Source organism: Meleagris gallopavo, chromosome 15, assembly GCF_905368555.1.
Source record: "Meleagris gallopavo chromosome 15, MGAL_WU_HG_1.1, whole genome shotgun sequence".
NCBI lineage: Eukaryota > Metazoa > Chordata > Aves > Galliformes > Phasianidae > Meleagris > Meleagris gallopavo.
Genome location: NC_139418.1, coordinates 3386752 through 3412551, shown reverse-complemented (window position 1 = coordinate 3412551; position 25800 = coordinate 3386752). Strand labels below are relative to the sequence as shown.

At 39.9% G+C, this 25800-nt stretch overlaps 2 protein-coding genes across 12 annotated transcripts in view; one reads left to right on the top strand and one right to left on the bottom strand.

Annotated features, from left to right (window-relative positions):
- The window catches only part of LOC100551480 (A-type potassium channel modulatory protein KCNIP1), a 371266-nt gene that overhangs the window by 63812 nt on the left and 281654 nt on the right, over positions 1-25800 (top strand). The window lies entirely within an intron of this gene.
- On the bottom strand, positions 1186-25739 carry KCNMB1 (potassium calcium-activated channel subfamily M regulatory beta subunit 1). 7 transcript variants are annotated; one of them, XM_085236498.1, is made up of 5 exons: positions 21363-21535; positions 20094-20289; positions 19248-19472; positions 18014-18082; positions 1186-1206 (listed from the first exon to the last, which is right to left on the bottom strand). In XM_085236498.1, the coding sequence occupies exons 1-5, from the start codon at positions 21497-21499 to the stop codon at positions 1201-1203; spliced, it is 633 nt and encodes a 210-aa protein (XP_085092624.1). In that variant the 5' UTR covers positions 21500-21535; the 3' UTR covers positions 1186-1200. The 7 variants fall into 7 exon arrangements, with proteins under 7 accessions (XP_085092624.1, XP_085092623.1, XP_085092621.1 ...); XM_085236497.1 differs by lacking the exon at positions 1186-1206 and adding an exon at positions 7583-14047; XM_085236495.1 differs by lacking the exon at positions 1186-1206 and adding an exon at positions 7583-10915.

Sequence of the window (25800 nt, the reverse complement as noted above, 5' to 3'; positions counted from 1 at the left end):
GTTTCTTGGGGAAACTCATAACTATCAGTGAGTTTTGGTCCTGGCTCTGAAAATGTTTGCAAGCTCCCTGATTGATGAATTGTGTGTTTACGTTGCTTTGAAAGGGATATTATCTCTTGTTTTGTGAGAAGCAATTTGAGGTTCAGTGAATAAAAGCACTGTATAAATGTAATCCATACTGCAGATGTGTTAACTCCGGGTGCTGCGGTGATTGCTGCTGGCAGCATGGTGAGCTGTGATAACCAAAGTCCTTTCAGTTTGCAGAAAGCCTCACTTATGCAGTCATCGGGAAGCTAATCGCTCCTTCTGAAGCAGAAAGATGTGCTGTTTGCTTCAAGGGCTGCTATTTGAATTGATGGGTTAATAACTCATGCTGCGTCCTGTGCTCATCCTGGAAACAATTCTACTTATTTTGAGTTTTCTATCTTTTCATAAATATGGGAAAACAAGAGAAACATTTGCTGGCTGAACACTACCTCTGCAATGTCACCATTCCAAGCCTCGCACATCTGCAGTATTCCATGGGAACGAAAAGCACGAAGGCCACAAGTGTCTTGTGAAGGCAGCTGTGATGGACAAGATTCTTTTTTTGAGAGAGAGACCTGGCACTATTAGGAAAACTTACTTGTATACTATAGATTATTCAGTAAACTTTATGAAGGCCAAAAAAAGGAAGCACATAGGAAAGATTCATCACCATTTCTAGGAAGTTGGGGAAGAGGAGAATTAAGGCTTAAATGCTTATTAAATATTATTGTCTAACTGTTGTGAAGTTCACAAGCAAAGAGCTGTTATTTAAGCCAGGAGTCAGTCGATATGGAGTGCAGCAAAGCAAACCATAAAGGGTGACGTGATGTGATGTAGATGTGGAGAAAGTCATTCTGCATAGCACAGAAATGATGTATGGGAGTTAGTCTGCTCAAAGCTTCTGTCTACCTTGTGGGGCTTTTTGGTTTGTTTTTGCCAGAGAAATTCGGGGCCACTGGTAGAGCAGTTAGATGAAGATACTGTAAGTATGTATCTATATAAAAATTGTTTTATTTCATTTTAAGACTTACCTGGACTTTGGTACGCAAGCAAGTACCAGTATTGTAGGCATTCCAATAAATATGCAATATCTGCAAGGTAGCAGGGCAGCATGAGCTGGATGTCTTCTGACAAAGCTTTGTTTTTCCACAGCACATCAGATAGCTGAGCTTATCAGACCTGCAAATGAAGAAATACCCAATGGTTTTCTAGTAATTTTTACTTGCAAAGGTGATGCTCTGAATCAGCTGCTATGGAGCAAAATTTTAAGCAAATGTTATTCTTCTGGTTTCCATTTGTTAATAGTTGATGCACTCACTGTGCATTGAATTGTATAAATGAATCGAGAGCATCCATTTCATGAGCTGTATATTTTGACATTGACTGCCTATATCCCATTGAATTGTACATCCCTTTGAAAGGAATCGAAAACAGAAGAAAGTAAGTTTTGTGGAAGGCATTTTCTTCCAATACCCAGAAGTACTTGCTTTGTGCTTATTTCTGACCCTCGTATCGAGTCACCGTGGTCTCCCTGAACAAAGCTGAAATCAACATTTAAGTAGCTGATGATGTTGTTATTAAAAATAAAACAAAAAAAAAACAAACAAACTGAAAATGACAGACGTGCTTTTCTGAATTAAAGCAAATAATCTGAATATAGACTACCACTACACAAAGTGGTGGCTTGTTGGTAACCGTGAATTTATTCTTGGGCGATGCATCTTTGGTGTTGTCCTTTGTGATGGCTGTTTCTACAGTTGCCTTCTATTAAGTCTGTTCAAGCAGAAAATATGTGGTACTGTGGATCTGTAGACATGTAGATGGTTACTGGAGGGCTGTTTTTCTTCTGTCTGGGAGCAGCAGGACTGGGAGCATTGATCTGTCACGAAGGGGACTGTGGTCACATCTCCGGCACGTGCATGAAGTAGCACAGCTCTGTGCAGCATTTCAAGGTCTGACCTTATAATTGGGTGTGTGAGGTCCCACTATAGAAGAAAAACTACTATCAGCATTTCTGAGCGGGGAGGTTTTAGAAATGCTGTTTCAGAAAGCGTGATATGCTTAAGCGTATTTGCCATGTACTGTGAGAACCCTTGGTTCACCTTTGAGGAAAGGACAGCTTAATTGTAAGTCTGTGCTTTGAAAGTGTTTCAGTAGTGCTTTTTCACTGTGATGTATCCTAAGGGATATGTACCAGGCAACGTTTGAAAAACTTGCCTCTCTTTGGGTAACTAATTTGATATGTCTGAATTGTGGTTGTTTCTGAAATACATTGGGATGAAAGGGAATCAGATTTTTCAGGGGAGTTTCTAGATTGCTGTGAATCTGACTCTAGTATGGTGTAACTTCTGTTTGACTGAAACTTCTGTCCTTTTGCATGTGCTGAGGGATAAAGTAATTCTTACTGTGTGCACCAACGCACACCCAAAAGCAAAACAACCAAAAATACCAAACACGTTTGCATGGTAATACGGGAATCATTTGTGTACTTGTGTACATTGTGTACCCCCTGAAGAATCTGGTGAAGTGTAATCACTGCAGAAAATAAATTAGACTTAGCATGGTTTCAATAAGACACGTTCGCTGCAGTTGCTGAGCATTGCTGTCTGAAGTACAGCGTTTCCTAAGATGAAATGACTGTTGAATTGCACTTCAAAATGATAAAACGCAAGGGATTTTCTTGTGGTAATTTCGTGACCGTTTGGATTAGTTCAGATGTTCCAAAATAGCTAAAAATAGTCCCAGAAGCCCAGTGAGAAGCTGCAGAGAACAGCATTCCTGCTGGGTGAGATATTTGTTAATTCTTATGTAGGTTTTTGTTGGTTTTTAATAAAGCCTTTGTTTTCTAGGAGAGGATGTCACTGTTGCACTTCAAGTAAGGTGTTAAGCACTGCAGTGTGGTTACAAGGTCTGTAAGTGCTTGCTTCTGTCCAGAGCAGCTGGGCCAAGTACCCTGAACACCAGTTTGCTTCAAACACCCTTTAAAAGGCAGAACTTCTCTTGTTCTTAGACAGTTTGGTGTCTCTTGTGTTTCTCGCATTTCTCCATCCCAAGCTGTTTGCTACGAACAACTGGATAAAGCACCATGTCTATACTGAGCTGCTGGGGAGCTCCCCTCTTGCATCCAAGTGTTGTTCACCCTTCAAAGTCTGAGCACTGGTGAAGTGAAAAATCAGTTGAAGTGAATTTCAGGAAGCTACGTGACATTGTTATAGTTCTTTCTGTTAACAGTTTGGTTTAGTTCAGTTTTTTAGCTTGGTTCGTAAAGTTCTTTGTATCAAATTGGACTGTAATTCAACTTTAGCTCTGCAACTTTGACACACCTTCATTGGTGCTGTGTAAATTAAGTTCTCTGTGGGTTTTCTTACTGCATACACTTCTGCAGTGAGAATCCTAGCAGAGTCCACTGAGGCCATCTTGTGAAGCTGGAGCAGTGCTGTGATGTCCCTACTTTCATCCCTTATCTATACAGGACATCCAACTGACTGAAAAAAGTCCTGCTTAATAAAAAGATGTTTCAGGAAGTTTAAATATTATGTTAGCATGCTTTCTGTGACAAATGTTGATAGTAACCTCTTGACAACAAATATCTGGGTATAGCACTACTGCATATATAAAGTGCTGAGTAGTTGGCAGTTAGATAAATTGTAAGCAAATAAAACCAGGAGTGCAATACACAAAAAGTACTAGGAAGCTGATCCATTCCTCTTTAGGAGTTAAGCTCTCTAAATGGAATTCAATTTGTTAATGTTGCCATAGGAATGCCTTGTGTTGTGTAAACCAAGAAGCAAAAATCAGAATTCACTTGCAATAGATTTGGTGTAAGAGATGAAAGAAAGCAGTGGTCTGAGACTAGAGATCCTGGCCCTTAATTCTAAAAGTGATATCGTAAGCACAAAGAACTGAAAAAATGTATGGCCTTGTGGCTCATTTGACTGCTGGATGAAACAATCAAGAACTGGAAAACTGTATGTGGCACTAAAACATCCTCTCAGAAGTGAACTGACGTTAAAACCCCTTTTCTTTCACAGTGGTTGGCACTAATGCACAGCTCTAAATTCAGAGAATTAAGCTAAATTGAATTCCACTACCGCAATAATATAATGGAGTCCAGTGAAATAATGCTTCCTTCTTTGCAAATATTGACTTCTGTCAGCAGCTTTAAACTTCTTAGAACAAGTCTCACTGACTTATCTAAGCAGTTAGACAAGTTTGGAAGCTGACATGCTCTGAGCCTACTTCTGTGTGTTTTAAAACAGTAGCTTCAACAAAGCTGCTATCAGTACAGCCTGCTAATGTAGATGTACTGGCTGAGTCAGATGTGCTGAAAGTGATAAACGATGCTTTAATGACTGCAAGATCAGAAACTAAGGAATTAATTGTGTAAGTGACACAGGAGGAAGAAGGACCATGAGCTTGAAAAGGCACAGAGAAGCCAAGGAAATATTCTTTGTGAGCAGTTGTCGTGGTGCAACTTTACCAGTATGCATCATTTTCCTGCTAGAGTGCTACATAAATATTAAGCAGTGCTTTACAGAGATCACAGGACTCTGTTATGTACTTCATGAAAGGAGAAAGGGGGGAAGGTGATAAATAAAAACATGCTCAAGCCAAATTAAATTCTATGCAGCAGCTTCTAAGTAGGATTTTCATCCACTGGAGACAAATTTGATGAATGTTCAGGAGATGAATGCAGTCACTATAGGCCAACAGCCATCAGAATTACTTCTAGCTGATTTAGGAGCTCTCGTGAACCATGCAGCTTATAAGGTAAACTACCTTTTCTTTCCTCTTTTGAAGTCCTTTGTGTAAAAACTGTTTCTCAGCTTAAGTCAACTTCCTTTTCTGCATGGAAGCCCGATACTGCCAGCTTCTGTTTTCTGAGTAGAAATTAAAGTTGGCTTTTTTCTTCTAATGAGAGCAAAACCAGCCCACTGAAAATGTGGGATGGAGTCACAAAGCAGGGGGCACTTATTTTTTTTTCTGCCTTGTTTGCTGCAGTGTGTTATCACACCAGAAATACTGCATTTCTTTTCAGCTTGCAAAGTATACTTTTTTCATTTTCTTTACTAATGTGGTTGTATGAGATGCTCATCTTGTTAAAATCATAAAATAGATATTTTGATTTGGAGATGTTGAAGAAGAAGGGAAAGGAAATGGACAATTTAGGTGCTGATATCTACTCTTGAATGGAGATGACCCAGTCACAACTGAAGAATGGCTGCAATTTATGCTTGGTTTCAAGTTGCCAATGTACACAATTGTCTTGGTTACTATCTCCTTTCCAGATAAAGCGTGTACAAGAATTTAACTTGCTTGTTACTCCCCATGCTTGGGTATAAAATGGCAAAGCCTCAGCTTTTATCTGGAACTTAAACTTTGTATCAACCTGTGTATTTTTTCTCTTCCTAAGTCCATTCATTAGTTGATTTTTTTGCCCTTCTTGTGGAATTTCAATACAATGTGAGAAAGCCAAGAAAACAGTCTGCTGGAGACATTTGTTTTAATGGTTTTGTATTAGTGCCACTGTACTCCTGCATAGAATTCATTTAGTAAGAAGGTTTTATAGAAAAACCTGTCTCATGCATCTTGGCAGGGAAGACAATGCTTAATTGTAGTGAGCATCAGTTGGGTTTAATTTGGATCTTAATGTTTAGCAAATGACTTTATCTTAAATCTGCCAAGGAGGAGATGTGCAAGTTCTGACCCTGTTCCCCTTCCACCTTAGGCTGCCCTGGTTGGAGCCATGCAGTGTAGGGGAGCACAGGATGGCTCTTGGAAGGAAGCTTAGCTAGGAAGAGATTGGTTTGCTCAGGATGTCCAACTGCAGCAAACTTATCCAGATCTGCCAGCAGGAGCCTTCTCCCACCAAGCTGTAGTATAAGATGAGGAGAGAAACTGATTTGGCACTGAAGGAAAACTCTGTGCTCTCTCTCAGCTAGTTTCAGAGTCAGACCTTTCAGAGCTCTGCTTGCCCAATTACATTTCACGAACTGCTTTACAGTTTTGTTTTGTTCTTCTCTGGTTCTCCCATTAATCCATGCAGTATCACCTTACTATCCTTTTCAGATCAAAGTAACTTTTGGACTAAAAGACCAAAGCAAAGTTATAAAGTGCCTTCAGAATGTTAATAATGCCATTTCAAACTGCTGCACTGGAGGTTTCTACCTGCAGCACTGAGTGCTCTAAAGGCTGCAAAAGAGTAGAGTAGCATGGTGGTCTTTGTGACCTGAGACCTGTCAGTCTCACTGCTCAGTAGAGTCGTAATTCTGAGAAGATTGAGGGTTCAGAACTTCCAACACTTGTGCTGAATATGAAGCATCCCTTGTTCAATGTAGGTTTTTGTTCGGTTGGTTATTTTATTGTTTTGTTTTTTAAAATGTATTATGCTAATCTTTCCAATCTTTTTCTTGGTCTCTGCATGGGGTTCTGTTGCAGCAGGAAGATCTGAACAACTAATGAAATCAAGGGAAAAGGAAAAAAAAAAAAAAAAAGAGTTAATGACATTTTTATCAAATTCATTAAACTTGGAAATAATCTTTTAGACCATCTTCACTCATCCAAAATGAAAGGTCGTAAATGCAAGCCTTCTGTAAACACCCTAATATCCTCAGTGATTTTAATGAAAACCTATCTACTGCTTCTGTAATCATGCCTGCTGGGGGTATGGGAAAGCAGCAATACTGGCCAACTTACTATTGGCAGTGTTTTATTCAAAGACCCTGCTTTTCTAACAGCCTGGCAGCTCCAGGGCTCGGATATTCACTTTTAGAGCTGAAGACTCTCAAGCCTGTGCAATTTGAAAATACTGATGGTGAAAATTTGATGTGCAGGAGGCAATTTAACAGCACTTGTGCTGTGAAGAGCACCCAATAAATATATGTCAGGATAGCTTATTACATGCTGCTTTTCAGAATGAATTAAATAGTAAACTGTGCAAGATGCCAGCCAGCAGGAGCTGATCTGACAAATGGAGGCTGGTGGCTGCCTTGTTATTACTGGGCTTTGTAAAGCACTGTGTGTTTATCTAACAGATAACGTTCTGCTTCAGTGCAGCCTTTGGTGAAGGCAGCTGTCTGAATGAAACCTTCGCTCCAGTCTTCTACAGGGCTTGATCAGTTAAATTACTTTTTTTTTTTTTTTTCTTCTGGTAATCTGTTTGATTAATAATAAATTATGTTTTCTGCTCATTTTAACTAATTGAATTTTTGGCAATGTATGCACGTTGGGATGGAGAGATGAGCAAGTCCTCACTTCCCTAATCACTCTGCCTTGGAATGAGAGGTGGTGTTCCATCTGAAAGCAGGAAGTGCTTTCAGTGCACTCACTGAATCCCGTCTTCGGGTTAGATAAGAGCTGACTCTCAGGTCAAGCCCTCTTGGTCGCCCATAGCATATAATCAAACAGCAGTTATCTGCAGCGTTTAGGAAGTACCAGTTGCCAAGTGGTAAAGCAGCTGATTGTTCTCGGAGTAGCTTTGATTTTTCGAGTGGAGTACCAGTAGGATATCTGAGAGTTTAATGAGATGTAAAAATAGACAATAGGAATTCTATGGTTTGTATTATGGAGGAAGAAGTTTATTTTTTATATATATACTTTTTTTACCCAGACATAAAGTACATCAACTATTTGCTTAGAGAAGTGAAGTTGGTGTAGAAGTTTGTCTGTTTTTTACGTGTTGCATATTGGCTCTTTGTGCTAATGGTATCATGTAGAATTTTTCTTGGTTCCAGTGATCTTGATCTGTAAATGCCTGTCAGAAGATACGTTGCACTAAAGATGTAAATCCATCCATATATCGTGTTTCAAATGGCACCACAACAATAACACAGTAATTAGAGATGGAAGATGAGGTTCAGTGTGGAAATGGTGATGATTAATGGCAAGTATTAAGACTAAAACTGAAAGTGCATTTTAATTGGGTGGGTTGGTTAATGTCTTTGCAGTGGGTACATTAGTTCTGTGTTTATTCTTTTGTGGGAGAAGGGAGCAAGTGAAATACCCAAGGCTGCCAAAGAAGTGGTTTGAGTAGCATGACAGCAGAGTGTGTTGGTTGTCTGATGCAGGGTTGGCTCCTCTTCCTATTGCATACACCAGGAGAGGAGTTCTTCACTGGAAGCTGGTAGGGCTGTATTCAGAAGTGAGCTGAAGCATGGGGGGGTCGTCTTAAATTAGTGCTGTGTGGTTAGCAGCTATTAAAACAGACTCATATTCCCCATTCTCTGAATTCAACACAATACAGACTACTTTTTTTACTTGATTTGAAATACTATTTTCCAAGTTAGATTTCAGACTGCTGTCTCTTAAGACAAAGTAATGAAGAATGGTTTTTAATTAAAAATAATGGATCCGTGAGACAAAACTGGAGTAGACTCGATAAGTGATAGATATCTACAAAGTTCTGCAAAAAATGGTCATGTGAAACACAAACATCTTAGCTTTTTTCTGCTTATGTGCTTTGTTCAAGTATTTTTTTTTTTCAGCCTACTATTAAATGGCATAATAGATATTTTCCTTTGGAGTACATAATGCTGGATTTCTTTATAAAAGAAGTTATGCAGGAGTGAAATTGTTGAAATGAGAAAATAAGTCTCCAGTAAGTGAAAAATGAAGAAATCAGTGCAAAAGCAAACCCTGCAGAAGAGAAAGATAAATTGGAGCAGAAAGAAGAAAATAAGTGCAGAGAAATAGATAGCCCCAGTGCTACATCCCTGCCTAGGAAAGACAAGATTCTCATTTGCGTCTGCTAAAGCAGCACATAAACAGAAAAGAGAAATCCCACCATTTTCATGATCAAAAAGCAGCAGTGATATACAGGCTATGCTCTCCAATCTCTAATGAAAACTTGGCCTTCCTTCTTGTTATCTCTTCAGCCATGTTTATAGTTTTAATGGTATTAGAGAGTGAATTAGTATTTAAATCAAATCTGTGCTACAGCCCGTTTGTAACTTCCAATAGAAATACTGTTTTTCTTGCTTGTGGCTGCATGACAGGAAGTGCAGAGGTGTTTGGGAGGTGGGTGTGTGTGGACTGTAAGCTGTATAAATATGTTTTTATGATGGAGAGTTGCTACTGGCAGTATTTAAACACTGTTCTACCGTATTCAAACACTAACTTCTTGTATTTATTGCTACAGTTAGAGGCAAGGGAGTCAAAAATTTGTCTCAGTTGCACACTAGCTGGATTTTGAGGTTCTTGGATCAGACTGCAGAGCAGTCCTGTGTCATCAGCTGAGCAGGCTGTTAATTTCTTTCTTAGTATGAAAACAGACTGCTAAACATTGTGCTGTGTTGTTTACCCCTCAGACTTCCTTTTGCTGGGTTGCAGCATTTGTAGCTCCTTTGATCTCTTGGAAAGATGAGCTTTTTTAAAAAAAAAATAAAAATTCCCTCCTGTTTCATTGTCATCAAATGTCAATAGATGTATCGTTCATAAGAGGATTAAGGGCTTGTTTAGAATTATATCAGTCACTTATGAAGTAGATTAAGTATTATAGAATGCTGAATAGCCCTAGGTACAGGAAAAGTTAAAGATTTATTGATAAACTGAATTAATTGTCTTTTCCTTGTTCAGAACTGCGTAATTTCAGGGTGAATTGAGGGGAAAAAAGGTCTGACTTGATGACACTTGTTAAATGACAGGGATCACAGCCGTATGTGGAAAAGGAGAGCGGTAGTGTGATAGAACAGAGGTCTTCAGAAAGAGATTTTAGCAGGTCTGGGAAGCTGATCTCTAGAGTCTCCTGGGAAGAAGATAGAAGAAAGCTGATTGCTGCTGGAAAGGGCAGGCAGTGATCCTGATGGTACGGGAAGATAAGCGCCGTGAGTCTAATACAGATGAAATAGAGGGAGCGTGTAGGGATAAAATTGGAAAGGCCAAGGTGCAAAACGAGTTGCTACAACTAGCAAGGGGAAAAGAGATGGCAATAAAAGATTCTAAAAATATGCTGGAAATGAGAGAGACAGCAGACAAAGATGATAAACACTGAGCATCTCAGGGCTGAAGTAATGGCTGAAGAAAGGCCTTTTTTAGCCCTCAAAAACCAGATAATTGTGACTGGTTGCTTCACACAATGGGTTGGCACAAGAAAGAGAAGCAAGATGGGAACAGTGGCTTAAAAAAACTATCAGTCTTGATTGAGTTTTATTGTCTGATGAAAATCACTATGAAGGAGTATATGTTGGAATGTATTTTTGAGAATGGGCAGAGAATGAGGGGAATTGAGGAAAAGCAATTATTGTATTTATAACATGGTGCAGAGGGAAGAGAACTTGAAAATTCAAAGTCCCTTGTGCTTTTGTTAGCCTCCCTACCAGGGAAGTTGTGCTGGAAACAGTAAATGCAGTGCTCCTTGATTAATGAGCTTTTGTTTTGAAGCTACGGTATCTAACGTTTTATAACCAAAGTTGGAGTACAGCATATAGGTGAAATTTCTGATGAAAAAATGTCCGCTTGTCAGTGGTTATGTAGAACATCTGGTGAGGTCTGTGGAATATTTCTTGCTGTTTATTAGTGTGGTTATTGGTGGTAGTTGGTTTTTTATTTGTTTTTTTTTTTTGTTCACGTTAAACTGTGCCACTTCCAGCAAAGTCTGTCTCTTGTTCTGTTTCTGAGCTGCTCTCATTCTCTTGTGAGCTTTCTGCTAAGAGGTGTGAGAGTACGGTTACCCATGGGTCTGGCTTGGAAAGAAGCACAATGGCTTTGCAGTAGCAGCTTGAATGGGCGCCAGCTTTGATCGCATCTCCAGCTACTAGGAAATACACAGGACAGAGCACTGGAGCTGCTGGTCCCCTGTAAACAATTACATTTCTTTCAACTGCAGAATTGACATGAGAATGGTATTATAGAGTTAATTCTACACTGGCTTTAGTTGCTTTGCTCTTGAATCCTAAAAAAACAAAAAAACCACAACCATGTATTAATTTTTATAACTCAGAATTATACCTTGCTTTCTGATATTCACATAGATTCTAAATTCCTGGATTTAGGTTTCTGACTCAAGTGCCAGTGTCTACTTTTGGTATAGAATTAAGCTGGGTTGAAAAGGTTGAAAAGATGGGACAAAGAGTTACAATCTGTTTTTTCTTGTTTTAAATTCATGTTAGTCTTGAGAAATGTTTTTCCTAATCTTAATGTGTGTAAATATATTACTATACATTTATTTGAGGTCAAAAAGTGTCATCGATTTGTCTTTTTTTTTCAGTACTACCTTTGCATCAGGTGTTCGTATTTTAAGGCTGTATAGCATACAGGGTCTCAACACATCTGAACATCAGCTAGATGGATGATTTGCTGCATTTCATGTAGGTCAATTCTGTACATATGGGCACCTAAGGAGTGCTGATTTTCAGACTGTAAAATAACGGAACAAGCATGTTGTTAATCTTGTTCCAAAACAGCTGGGCATCAGACATTCTAAAAGGAGCTCCTTAATAATTAGGATTTTATTTCTAATAAGTAGGGACTGTGAGAGCTGTGGTTATGAGGTGCCCTGTGCTGACAGCCACGCGCTTGGTGCTGTCTGGATCTTTCTGTATGTTAAGGCGGCCAGCCTGCAGCCCACCTTCAGCTGACATCCTTGTCACAGGGTGCTCCAACTTGTCCGTTCCTAAAACCCTCACCTACAAATACTTGTAGTGAACTTCAGTTGGTTTGTGGTGTTCTTTTTGATTGTGCCAGCTTTTTTTTTTTTTTTTTTTTTTGTCCCTATGAGCAGATTTCTGAGATGGCAGTGTAGTACTGAAGGCGTTGCATTCCCTTTACGTCGGAGATTAACTCTCACTTATGAGACCACCAGTGCCATGTTATCCCAACTGTTTCTTGACTTGTTGCTTTAAATCTAGTTCTCAGCTCTGTTCTGCCACACATGTGCAGTGTAATCTGTGTATGATTCTGTAATTTCCCTTGCATTTGCAGATTTCTCTATTGTTAGTTACCTAGTGCATATTTAAATTATATAGGCAAAGCATCTAATGTTATAGCAATTAAAAGCACCAAACAGTTCTTTGTGATTTTGCTGAACACAATTTAGTACGTGACTTCTGGGAGATGGATGTGATGGACTGGGATTCTGTCAACTGCAGTCAGTGCCTGCTTGACCTAAGATTAAAATGAGGTGTCATTCAGCAACCTGGCCTGAAGCTGCAGCTGTGTGTAACAGCCATGAGTCAATTACAGCCCCAATGCTTCTGCTGAAATCAGCAGTAACAGTACACAGTTGACACTATTTTTTTTTTTTTTTCCTCATCAGTGTGGTGTAGAAGAGACCTCATTACTGTGAGTAGAAGGGATGGCTTTTCCTGAACTGATATCTCATAAAGCTGCATGCAGAGACACAGCCTCGAGTCACTTACATGCATTGCTTGCATCTGTGTCAAAAAGTCACTTACTTTGCTTTCCTCACCTATGGTGGAATTCAAGTAATCTGCCTGTAAGTACACTGCTACAATACTGGGAAGCTGAGAATGCTGTATTATGAAGGCAATGGCACAACAGGATGGGCCCACGATCTCATTTCTGCCAGGATGACTTGATTCTTTCAGTCTGAATTGCTTGCATGGGATTCTTTGGGCAAGTGTCAGACAATAAGCAATGCTTTTACCTGACCATGAAGAAATGTGAACTGTTTCTTTGAGCTGTGGGGAAGTACTTCAGTGAGTTATGGAGCGAAGAGTACCTTACCAACATGGCAGCTCTGAAATGGAATGATAAGATGGTGTTCAAGTGCAGGCAGTTTGTTTGATTGTAACTTATTTCAACATCTTCAGAAGTTCTATTTGTTGGTGCTGTGTCATTGCTCCACTAAATGCAAAGAAAGCAATGGATTATCTCTCCTCTGCTAGTGAGTCTTGAAGAACTGAGTGGCTATGGAGGAGAAGAAACATCAGTAACTATAAAAGGAAAAACACAGACTTCTCTAAGGCTGACTGACACTTTTTCTGACAGTATGAGATGTTTCCTCTGCCCCAGTGTAGTATCTTAACTCTAGGTGAAGCTTGGAAACCTACCCTGATGTGACTTGTGGGCACAGTGGAACAGTCTTTGGTGTCCCTTTGTGGTTTCAGCAGCTGTCACTCTGTTTTATATTTCTTAGTAAAAACGCTTTGAAGAGTTTTGGAACTTTAAAGCTATGAGAGTGTCAAATTCATTTGCATTTATACTCCTTCATTTGTCTTATATCTGACAATCCACCAAGAGTAATTGAAAGACTTGGTTTTTGGTGTTGTTTTTTAACTATAATATTCTTTATGGTAACAGTTGCTGGTTTTGGTATGAAAACCTTTGTTTCCTTTGGCTTTAAAGGATAGTGATTGTTCCTCCCAGAGAATGAGAATTAAATTTGTGTTTGTGTGTGTATGTAAGTATACAAATTTATGACAGGCTACATAAATTGTTACAGCGCTGTTCAAAATACATGCACAAATGTACGAGTCTACGCTTTATTTATTAATGAGTTAAAATTCATGCCTACTGTTTTGACTCATCTGTAGACAGTCTGGTGTCCCTGCATCTCCTTGTATTTTGAAGCAGGACTTTCCTATCTAGCTGCTGTTTTACCTTGTGTTCCAGAGGTATGACATTATGGTCATCTCCAGAAACAAAAGGGAGAACGTAAAATTTTTAAAGGACATTCAAGTTGCATAACTGCTTTTAAAAATAGTGTGTTAACTTAAACTGTGGTTCATCAAGCTAATGCTTCTCCTCTTTGCCCTATGAGGAATTACAGATGCCCTGCTGTTATTTTTGTCTATTCAGCTGTGTTCATATTTCTTGCTGATGGAATTCTAAAATTATACCGTAGTAAAGTTCATGTGGAGAAGACAGACAGGATTTGAGCTGAGGAGTTCTCTGCAAATGATCTTATGCATACTGAGACATGGTGATAGGCAGCCCGAAGAGCAGTCTGTGTGGGAAGAATCTCAAGGGGAAGTGGGGTGCTGCAGAACAGGCTGATGTATTGCAGCTTTCTTCAGTGGCCTCAGTTCAGGCTTCAACAGCCACTCCATCACATACATGAGCACTGAGAGAATTGAAAGAAGACCTTCATGATTTCTGTATTGCAAATTTGAACTGCCTTACCACATAGAAATGTGTTTATGTTCCTCTGGAGATAAGATGATAAAAATCCATTTGGCTGATTCTCCTTTTATAGCTTTATAAGTATTTTTTGTTTTTTTGATGTATGGTTTGGGCAGTGTTCTGTGCTTCTCTCTGCCCATTTCAACAAGTAAAATGAACGTTAAGTGACTGATGTTGTGTTACTGTCAGTGTGCTCAGACCTTCTGGGCCTTCCTGTTCTGATCTGTCTGGCTATCTATATATATACATATATAAAGACAAATAAGAAGTGCAATAGTAATTATTTAAACCATCCTAATTTTATATGTGAAATATCAGTAGGATATGATTTTTACTTGTAACTCAGCTGTTTTAAAGCTTTTAAGTTCTTTAGTACCCAGTTCTTCTGTGGAAAAAAAAATGTTTTTGCTTTTCTATGAAAGGTATAGGAATAAATCATGAGATCTTTGGTTTTATTATAGATGGAGATATGTGATCAATATTATAGATGGAGATATGTGATCAAAGAGAAAAGGGAACATACCTGTGCTGGTTTGGGTATAGCAGCATGTGAATGACAGCTTAATATCTCCGTGACTGCTGTATGACACTTCTAGGGAAAGAAATGTTGGGTGTAACAAGACTACTTGTATTTATTTAAGAAATGCACAGCTATTTTTGGGAAGCTGTGGAAGAGCACATTGTCAGTCCTTCAACTTTGACGAGATGTTTTTTCATTGCTATTTCTTCAAGAAGAGCATGGTATTAAGTCACCACTTTCTTTAATCTGTTTCATTGACTTCTCTACTTGGCAGAAGTCACCAATCTTTGTCAGACTTTTGCTGCCTTTTTTTTTCTTTCTGTTAAAGCGCTCGAGAATATGGAGAACCAGAGATAACAAGGAGAAAAACATCTAATTTTACAGCTATCCATTATAACTTATATTTAAGCCTTAGAGAGGCGTAGTAAAAGAAACCTTGCTCCAGAAGAACTAAACACTACCACCAATAAAAAGCCCCTACGTGGTGTGCTTTCATAGCATTTTTACAGTTTGCCAGTATTTTGGGGGGTAAAAAGAAAACTGCAGTTTGCTCTATAGCTCCTCTGATGTCCTCCCTTTTGAGCCCTTGAGTTTCTGAGGAATTTGAGATGATGCCAGTTGTGTCTTTTGACTGAGAAGAGCTACGTGGCTGTGTGTCGTGCTGTCTCCTGCAGGGGAGCTGGTATGGCCTGGTGTACCTTTCTGCCACCTACCAACCCTTTCATTGTGAGCAGAAAAATGCCTTGTAGCAAAACTTACCATCATTTTTTACCCAATTGAAGTATTTTCTGACTACGGGTTTTTCATCTCCTATATGTGGAGTTATCTGGTTAACCATAAAGGCTATTTTTCTGATGCAGAAACTGCTCAAAGTATAACACAGTGATTGTTTCCATATGGTTTCTAAGGCCACAAATTGGTGCTGTTTGTTGTTTGTTTTTTTTTTTCCTTATTTCCTTATTTATTTTATAGGCTACCAAGAACATGGCAGCAGTTGCTCGGCTGGAAGGTGTCTGACTGCCATGGGCAGTTCTGTATTCAGTGAGCGAGGAATCCTTGGGCACCCCAGTCTTCTCTGTCTTAACTGTCCTGCAGCTACTTTGAGTACTGGGGAGTAAAAACAGACCCAGTTAGCAGCATGCTTAAAAAAGAATTGTTGGAGGTAGCCAGAACATGCCTGCTGTATTTTATGTAGGTGACTGACATGGGTGACAGATGGGTGACTTTGTAATGGATCAGCATCCCTTCAGTTCCCCTAAAGCTGCCATTGTTGCTGTCCTTCAAAGGTGGAGCAAGGTGACCTTATTGAAAGCTGATCAATGTTGAATCCACCTTATCCAGAAAACTATTTTCTCACTTCTGGGATGAGCTTCACTTTAGAGTGTTTTGCAAATTCCCTTGACAATAATGCTGGATTGCTTTTTTTTTTTCTGTCTTTCCACAGCAGAACTGCCACATCCAGGCCTTGTTCGACATCAGCAAGAAAAACTGCTCCCAACAGTCTATATCCAGCACTTGGAAAGTAGGATTTGTGGCAGTTCCAGGAAAGCAATGTTATTCCTATAGAAATACAAATGGCCTGCACAAGTAAATTATTAATCAGGATCTAAAATCTATGCTTACTCTTCCAGTGTTTCTTTCATGTTCCAGTTGGCTTTAGCACTGTTATTGTTGTAATAGTGTTGTGATACACACAGCAGCCATTCTTTGTGCTATGAGGGGGAGCTCAGTGCACCTGCCTGGAACCCTGTCAGTAGTTATTTCCTATCAGGATCTCCATGTTTTCCTCTGGAGGCATCTTATTTCTGTTATTCTATTTCTTGTTCTTTCCCTGTTGGCTTCTTTTGTCATACCTCCATTGCGTGGTTGTACAAATAGCACTGGGCAGTTCACTGAGGCTTATATGAGGCACATATAAATTGTCACTGTTTGCTGGGGATTTACTGGCTATTTAAGTTTTACTCGTGTGATTGCTTTGTGATTATAAGCATGTATTTGCTAAACGAATCTATAAAAGTATTCCTACAAGGACGCATTTCTGGGCTACTTTGCTTGATCCATCACAGGTGGTTTGCTGAGTAATGTATAGCAAGCTTTCAGAGTATGTGGTGTTTTTGATGTTCTCAAAAGTATTACCTTCTAATACGGAGTTGTTTAGGATCAACTAAAGAAGGAAGGACTCCGTAGAGGTTCACTAAGCATCCATTGTAAGCTAAGCTGTTCTTATGGAGAAGGTAAAGGGAGGCAGGGCCTTTTGAGGAGGTTAAATGGTGCACATCAAGGCTGTGGGAACAGAGGCAGATCTATTGGCCTGTGCCTTAGATCACATTTGGAGATTGTATTGAAGCACTTCCCATGCAATGTGTTTTGCCGCATCTTGGAAGAATAGCATTTCTTAAAGTTCAAGTTTATTGTAGACTTGACAGTACAATCTAATAATGTTAAAACAAAAACCTATGGAGTATATAGCTTCCTTATGTGCTGCTGTAGGAAGCTTGTAGAGTGAGGAAAACTCAGTCTCACTCTTCAGTGAGTTCAAATTCAGAAGACATACAATACATAGGAAGATGCTTACAAGAAATATTTCAGTAACCTGGCATGCTGCTAAAAAACCTTTCTGCTTTAAGAGAACTTGTGAAGGAAAAAGCATCTACAACAGTTTCTCATTAAAGAGAACTATGCCTAATGGACAATGTATTATTTTAAAATAAGAGCAGACATCAGTGACACCTATATATTTTGTTTGTTTTCTACAGAAGTCTTTTTGACTTCTTGCATTTGAACCCCTTTCCCTTTTAATATGGACTTGGAAAGCTTGCAAAATAACGGAGATTACAAATGTGTGTATGCATGTTTTTCTCCTGCACTAGCTGCTTTCACTCAGAATATCTCCTACCCAAATGGAAAATGGTACTTTATTGAAGGAAGAAGTTGTGATGGTTGTGTAAGATTATTTTTTTTCATCTACTTGCAATGTGTACATGTTGGAGCGAAATAAGTTTTCATTTAGTCCTCTATTTTTGGTAGAGGTAAATCTGGAAGAGATCTGAATAAACTTTCAGCTCCTGCTGTCAGGGGTAACCATGAGCAAGGAGGTGAGGAGGAGGGATGGATGGATGGGTTCCTGAGCTGGTGTCAGGAAACTGAGCTGGGATCTGCAGCGCAAGCTCTGTGCCTTTACACTTCTCATTCGCCTTCAAGCTCAGCAGGATCAGGAGCATCTGCACTTCTGAGGCAAGTGACTGACTCCTGAGCATCCTAGAGCCACCTGGACTGTGTGGGGTATGAGGGGGTCAGGGGCTGCTGCAAGGAAGAGCAACCACTCACCTTCACCCAGCATTGCTGGGCTGGGGGACAAGCTGGCAGGTGCTTACCTGATTGGCTTACCTGTGGTCTGAGAAAGTGTAGAGTAGTTGTGAGTGACTTCAGGATTTCAAATGGAAGATATTTCAACTGCTGAAAGGGAATTTTGAGGTAAAGCTCAGGAAGAACCTATTTACAGCTAGTCTGTTTGCCTTTTGTACCATTACAGCACGTTAGCTTCAGCAAGTATATCGCTGTTAAATAGCTATATACTTTTAAGCAGTTATTGTACTCTTGCCTTAGCTTTGAGTAAACCAAAAAGGCAGGACCTCATTCCTTCCCATCTCATCAACAAATGCTTTTGGTCATCCAAAACATCCCTGCCTCTGTCAGCTGCACTTCCACCTTCCTGAATGAGAAAGATCAGAATTATACATACACACTGCTTTAGGTGCATTTCAACAAAATGTTGTAGGAAGATGTAAATACTTCTTGTGGAAATATTTTTTCCTCCTACAGTAGATGTTGTTACATCCCCTCCACTTCTCCCACCCCCTTCCAATGTCTGAATTTTAAAATGGTAGATTAGATCTTTTTCCCTGTAGAGATTACTGATAACCATTAACATTGCTGATGTTAATAACTAATTTTTAGTACTCTGGTCTGATTTCAATTTTCTGATTGTAATGAAAAGCAAATTCTGTTGCTGTTCCATTAGTAATGCTGGAAAATGCCTATAAAGGTTTAACATATCAAGTTTTTCTTTTTTTTATAACAATGGAGAATTGCATCGCATTAATCTCTTACAACAAAGGTTTCATATGTTTAGATTTCTATCTGTATTTTCTATCTATATTTCTATCTGTATTTTCTTGTGAATGACAGGTCCTGAGTGGTTCATAAACCAGTCCAGTGTGAATGATGCACAAACTTGTGTTAGATGTGTCCCAGGTGCCAGTCAAATATAGCATGCAGGATGCAACTTATGTTCTCCCTGTGTCTGGTAGCAACGTGGAAATTGGTTTAGGGTTATGTTCAGAGAACAGGAAATGCATCTACCTATATGTGCCTCAGAACATGACTAGGAGTCTTGGTGCTAGAAACAAACATATCTTCAACATAAAACATCTTTTGGTTAGGCATGCATCTGCAGTGAGCATCATTCAGTTTGCCTAGAAAGCCTGACTCCTGGTGTATTGAGAAATCACAAAATGCCAAGACAGAACAAAGGCACTTTAATAGGTAGCAACAGTCTTTGCGAGATATTTACTTTCTACTGCCGAGCAGAAAGAACAGAAACATACTGGCTGATCTTTACCAGGACAATAATCAGACATCCACCGGTAAACATGAGTGTGGGCCAAAGGAAAGTGAAGAGGAGGCCTTTGGGGGGATAAAGTCTGCTTAAAATGACATTGGTCTGCATTCCTCCTGGGTCGTAGTAGCATGGGAAAGTCTGATATTTTTTCAAATTGTTTGCAATTGTTTCTATTCGTGCTTTCACTTCTTTGGAGTTCTCGGAGTTGCCGGGGACATACGAGCACTGCAAGGAGAAATTGAAATGACTTGTTACGACAGATGCTGTAATGCAGGATTTGTAGTAAAGTTGCATTGAGTAAAACAAACACGCTGGTGCTGACAGAAGCTCCTGTGGTTAGGCTGGTATCCCGAGATTGGCTTGGCGTGCCTTTGTCCATGAGACATTTGCCCTATTTCCCTGTTGTCTGCCAGTGCACGTATGCTCCAAATTTGCAGACTTACAGGTTGGAGTAATGTTGCTAGAAACCATTAACATGCTCAGAATGAAAGTCCAGCTATTGGGACTGGCACTTTTATGTTACAGTACCATTTGTCTTCAACTCAGAGACTTGCATATGTTTAAATATTCATATATGTTAAATATTCATGATCAGTTGGTACAACTGCTTACTAAGTATTAACTTAATGTTTGATGTAATGTTTAAAGAAAAAATCGAAGCCCCTTGTATGTTCTGAAACATTTTAAGCATTCCTTAGTCTAAGCATGGGCATCAGTGTACGAAAGCTGAACAACTACTTGTGCTCTGCTGCTTGGCTGCAAAACTGTATGCCCTGCTCTTACTGCTCCCATTGAATCAGAGGTGTTGAATAGCAGCAGAGAGAGAATGGAATGTGCTCCAAATACCTTTGGATTTCTTTCCAGGGTATCTTCAGTGTGATACAACATGACCTCTTGTCCTGAGGCTGTCAGATTAACCCACACCTGTAGGCAAGGGTAGTGAAAGATATCTTCATCCTCTGAGCTTTCGCTGTTTGGGCAGAGGGTTTTGTCCTTGATGTTGGCTTTGAGGACCTTGCATATGGTTTCTGTTGTCCAAACACTACAAAACCAAAACAAAAAGCATTGCTTTTGAACGCTTTTGTGGCATCAGAGTAGTTATACATTGGAGCTTCATCTCTGGGTGCCACTGGTGGGTTAGCACAGGCAGCTCAGGGCTGCTCATCACCAATGCAGTGAGCTTTGCCCCTCCTACCACTCTTAAGAAACTAATTTTTTTACATGTCTTTTGTTAATGTTTTTCAAATCTCAAAGCATGGCTTTAAATGGCTTTTCTGAATCCATTACGGAATGTTGTCAGCTATGATGTTGTTACATAAGGTAGTGTAGAAGTCTGGCTATTCTGTTTTTGTGGTATGAAAAACAGCATTGATATCTGCCAATATGTATGCCTTGAGGTTTCTGAGTATAAAGGTGCTGCCACAAAGAAAGAAACAATGGATGTACTCCTATCAAGATCTTCATGCATGGAAAAATGAGCTGCTAAGTCTTGGTTTTAGTAAACTCTTGGTTTTAGTACACTTTGTTTTTTGCAAATTGATTTTATATATAGAGGCAGAACTTGTGAAATGAAATAAAAATGTGAGTAATTGTAATCTTATTGGCATTCAACGTATTCTGCAGTGTTTGTTGTGGTAGACTGGGCTCTGAAGGTGTTTCTCATGATGGTTGATCTGGAGGCAAGATACGTCTAATTGACCGAAAACATTTACCATTACTTCTCTTATAAGCCTCTACCACTGAAAAGTATGGGTTTTTTTCTTGCTTATTTTATTTTTCTGTTACATTTATGAAGACTTAACTTTTCATTTTCAAGCTTTGATAAGCATGACTGGTTTTTATCTTACATGGTTTCATAGTAAATGTTTTGGTTTAGTCTGCTCTGGTTCTAGCCCTGGGGATGATCCTAGCCCTCTTTCGTGTGCTTACCTTTCAATGCCTCACTTAATGGCTCACTCTTTTCTTATTTCTATCTTCCATTCTTGTGAGCTCTTCAAGAACGTAGTATTTATTCATTATTCAGTGTACTAACATCTGTTTTGGCTTTCTTAATAACTGTGTTTGAAGACGGCAAAAAAGAAACAGCCTTGTATTCATAATCAAAAGATTTACTACCTTTTAGTGTAGAATGGCACGATTGTAATCCCAATAAAGAAGTACATCATCATGGAGCATGCGACCATTCCCAGTCCCAGACATAGGGCCCTCGTCTCTCCTCGCTTCTGTGCAGTCACCAGCTTTTTTGCCAACATGATGTAGGTGTTAGGAAGTCTGGAATCTCTCTGTTCCTGTTTTGTGAGAGACAATCATGATTAGAATTGGCTATCAGCATTGCAGTTGAATGTTTTATGAAATATCTTGTTGCACAAACTGTGTACTGCTTAATAAAGTGATGGGTGAAGAAAGCAGGGAGGGAAGGCTGTGGGTGGGAGTTGGAAGCTATCATTCTGATCTGAGGGAGTTTGAACAGCTGGATTGTCTTTAGCCTTAATTTGGTCTATTTGGCGTTACTTGCCTGAAGTAAGAGGTGCTCTGGGTTGTGTATTGGTAAAGGCTGCATGAAGGGAAAATCCTCCCAAAGTAGAGTCCTTTTTCCGTTTTTTCCATTCTGTCTTCAGGGTTAGCCTGAAGTATGTCTTTTTTTTATTTATTTATTTCAAAAGAGGTGAAAAAAAGCACTACATTTAAAATGAGATATATAGTTTTGATGGTCTTGTCCGTTTGGAGATATATAAAGCCTGCTATTCAACTATATGGGGCAGAAAAGCTGCATTTTAATGGCACAAGGAGAGTGATGCCACCAAACCCAATTGGACAGGATCAGAGAAGACAGCAGTGAAGGCTGCTGCTGCTCCACCATGGGCACAGGGCAATGACTGCTGCTGGCACTCATAGGTAGGGATGAGCCCTGCAGTGTTGGTGTCGTACTGGGAGCTCATAGAGCGTGGGAAAGCCTGGCATCTCACCCGTGCTCCCTTGCTAAACAGCATTTCCAGTCATCTTGCTGATACTTTGCTGTAGAGAATCTGATGATATTTGCTGCGAATCCATATGCTAGTAAGTCAGTACTGTTGTTTTATGGTATTGCTATCAAAATGAGACATAACAATCACAAAGAGTTCAACCCATCTCCAGGATCTGTGTCCTACTGACAGATGTAACTAAGGGTTTGAGCATTCGCTTTTGTAATTGAAACATGGTGCAAGCCACAGGTAGGGACAAAACTGGCAAGATGTGTGTGGGTTTCTGGGCACAGAGGAGAGGAAAGCATTGCAGGAGAAGGGCAGAATGTTATGTGTGTGGCACAATAGATCTTGTCCTGGTCTCATTGCAAAACAGCAGTGGACAGCTTCATGCAGTGGCTGAGGCATTCTCAGGTTTTGGCTTTAGATGTGTGCAGCTGCTTAGTGTTTATTTGCAAGCTGGTGTTCAGTGTGGCATGGTACCCACTGAAATCCACCTGTGCTCAGCTAATACACGGAGCAAATAAAAGACGTGAGTTTAGGTAAAGCATAAGGTAGCCATAAGCCTAAGTTGATGAATGGCTGCTCTTGTTACCCGTGAGCAGGCAAACCCCAGCTGTGCCAGGTTGGGAGAGCTGTGGGGCTGGGTCAGCATGGCTGGGAAAAGGCAAGAGAAAGGCACTGTCAGCTCTTTCCAGGAAGAGTGTGGGTATAATTCAAGTGTTGCTCTCATTAGTTGTGTTTTCCATTGATGAAAGTGTTAAGAGCTAGTTTGAGATCTTAATTTTTTTTTAAGTGTATATTTTCAGGTAACTATTAATGCATAATATCTAAATGTTTTGGGGGTCATTAGGAAGAAAAAGAGTTGTTATTGTTGGAGTAGTGACTTTTGTCCGGAACTGTGGTTAATTCTGCTTTTAAGTAGAACATCAAGGACCACTGAGAGTGTGGCTTACAGCTTCCTTAAGGGCATTGTCTTTCTGATGTTTGTGTATAACACACTGGTGTTGTAGGAGGGAAGAATCTTCACTTGGAAACTGCAGTAAGATGGATGTGACCTGCTGATTGGAGCTAGAGTTTAACACAAAAAGTCCATGCAGCCATGTGAGCTAATACCCATAAGTTAGGTTGTGCAGCTTGGTCAAGGGCAGGATGGAACAGAGGGGGACATGGGCCCTGAGACCGTGTGGTCTTCCAAGCACAACGGGAAGCTGGGAACAGCAAACAAGAGACCTGCCTTGTTAGCAATTCTTACGTGCAGTAAGGATGATTAACCTTTAATCAGTTCTGTGGGAAGGAGTGGAAAAATTGGTACCCTCAATGTGACTTGAGGATAACTCTGTCTCTAGTGCTGTTACTCTCCAAGTTTTACTTGAGCTACGGTGTTTACATAGCTGTCCCAGCTACACTGGGAAATTGTGGGATCATCCTGTGTGTACATATAGAAAAAATTTATTTAGAGTTTCACCAGTGCTTAAAAGGTTAATATTTCAGATTGAAAAGTTCCTCTCTTCCATCTTCTTCCATCTTCTAACCCCATCAGTGCGTGTTAGGAGGAATGTTGAAAGAGCTCGTTAAGTGTTTCCTCCGAAAAAATCATTAAATCTCTGAGAAATGAAGCACTGCTGAGGACTCAATTGACCCAGGAAGTCTGAGTGTATTTGGATTGGAAGATGTTTGGAGTATATAATGGGGATTTTAGTCTGTCCTTCAAGAGCGTATCTAAATGTGTCTTCTGCACTGAAGATTGCAGGGTGCCTCCATAATTATTAGGAAAATACAAGCTCCAAATCTTTTCATAATGTTCCTTCTCCCTGATATTTCTTTTCCCTCAGTCTAGTTAAATTATACAGTACATTAGCTGTGCAATTTCAATGCATAATCACTGCACTGACAGCTGCTGGTGATAATCCTAAGGATGCCATCTGCTCAGGTTTGGAACACAGTCCCCTGCTCTGACTAACAGATGTGCATGATACTCAGTGGGAAGCCCCTGCCTTCTCTCCCATCTCTTGAGGAGTTCCCAGTGCCATGAGCTGGTAAGAGATAGAGGGCCTCTGTCTCAGGCTGTGCCAGTTGCTCTGAGCTGAGGAATAGCACTACCCAGCGGGTGTCCATAGCATCTCTTGGTGCAGGAGCCAAAAGGCAATTGTGAATCTGAATCCTGTAAATATAAGTTCTGTATTGGTTATTCTGCTGTGGCAGAGCTGTATGCCTTATGTACTTGCTAGTGTTTCGTAGTAGAATTAAGCTCATCACTGACATTTGCTTATTTGTTCTTGAGTGTTTTCAGTGCTGTAGATTCTTCTTCCTTTGCTCCACTCCCATACTTGCCCCTCCACTTACATCCCTGAAGTTGGACCTGCACTCACTCTGGCACTTGGTTCCTTCCCTCCCCCTGCCCCATTTCCTTTCTTAGCATTTATAAACATTGTACTGCTGATAACAGGTCTGCTTTCCCCAGTGATGATGGGGCCAGAGGGCATCAATCTTGTTCATTGCAATATAAGAGCACATTACTTTCAGGTATTCTGCACGCCTATGACTGCAAACATAATGCATCTCGCAGAATAGACTGATGCTGAACTTCAGTGTAAATTTGCATGGAAAAGCAGATTCTGCAATGCTCTACTGTAATCCTGAGGATTCAGTATTAGAACTGCGTAACGCCATACAATTGCATCCTTTTTATGAAATACATCATAGCAATTTACTTAAGGACTGCTTAGCTACTTTGACACTACTGTGAATTAAGTTAGGCTTTTTTTTGTTTAAAAATGAGTGGAGTCTAAGATTCTGTGCATGCTAGTTTTTATACTTGGTAGTTCTTAAATAAAAAAAAAAAGCCCTTTGATCAGTTTAGCACTTCTGAATTCTTTGTGGACTGCTGCTTTTTGTTTCTCTGTAGTACAGAACTGTACAAAGTTATTCAGCTTAAGAGTAGTTTTCAAAGGAAACTCTTATAGTGTTCAAGTGTGGTTCATCTCTAACTTCCCTGGGGATAGATCAAGCACGGTCCCTGAAGGAATGCTATGGAGTGCTGAGCACCCAGAGCCATGAAACTCCAAAGAGCAAAGACCCTATGAGGGCTGCAGACTCTGGATTTTGTGGAAATAACAACTGTTGTATTTGCAGTCTGATAATTCTCCATAATTATTAGCATACAGTTACAACTTGCCCGTGTGCTACAGAAAAGTTAGGTGGGTTTCCTCTGTAGTGCTGGAGATTTAGAAAGATGATTGCATTCAAGAGCTCTTATATTTGCCAGAAAGGAAAGCTATCATTTGCACACAAGGAAAACAAAAATTGCTTAAAAATATACTTACTGTTTCTGATGAAATGCTGCCTTTGCTGGTGGAAGGACAACTCCGGTTATGTGACAGACTTGGGCAGAAAGGTGTTACACCATAAAGCAGTGGAGCGTAGAGCTGGTGGAGGTGTTTTTTTTTTCTTTCCTATGCTTCTCTGGGTTTGCTTTACTGTGGCCGAACTCATAACTTAGTTCCCCTATTGAGAAGCTTTCTGTAACCATAAATGGTAAGGTATGAAAGAGTGCTGTCCTTTTTCAGATTAATTGCTGAAACCAGGAA

What these genes read in the sequence shown, in the direction of transcription:
- KCNMB1 (XM_085236500.1), bottom strand. Translation starts at nt 21,499, where the DNA reads ATGTTGGCAAAAAAGCTGGTGACTGCACAGAAGCGAGGAGAGACGAGG. An exon ending in CCCTGGAAAGAAATCCAAAG is followed by an intron (nt 19,473 to 20,093) that starts GTATTTGGAGCA and finishes TTCTCCTTGCAG; the next exon opens with TGCTCGTATGTCCCCGGCAA. An exon ending in GATGTCTGATTATTGTCCTG is followed by an intron (nt 18,083 to 19,247) that starts GTAAAGATCAGC and finishes ATTCCCTTTCAG; the next exon opens with CAGTTGAAATATCTTCCATT.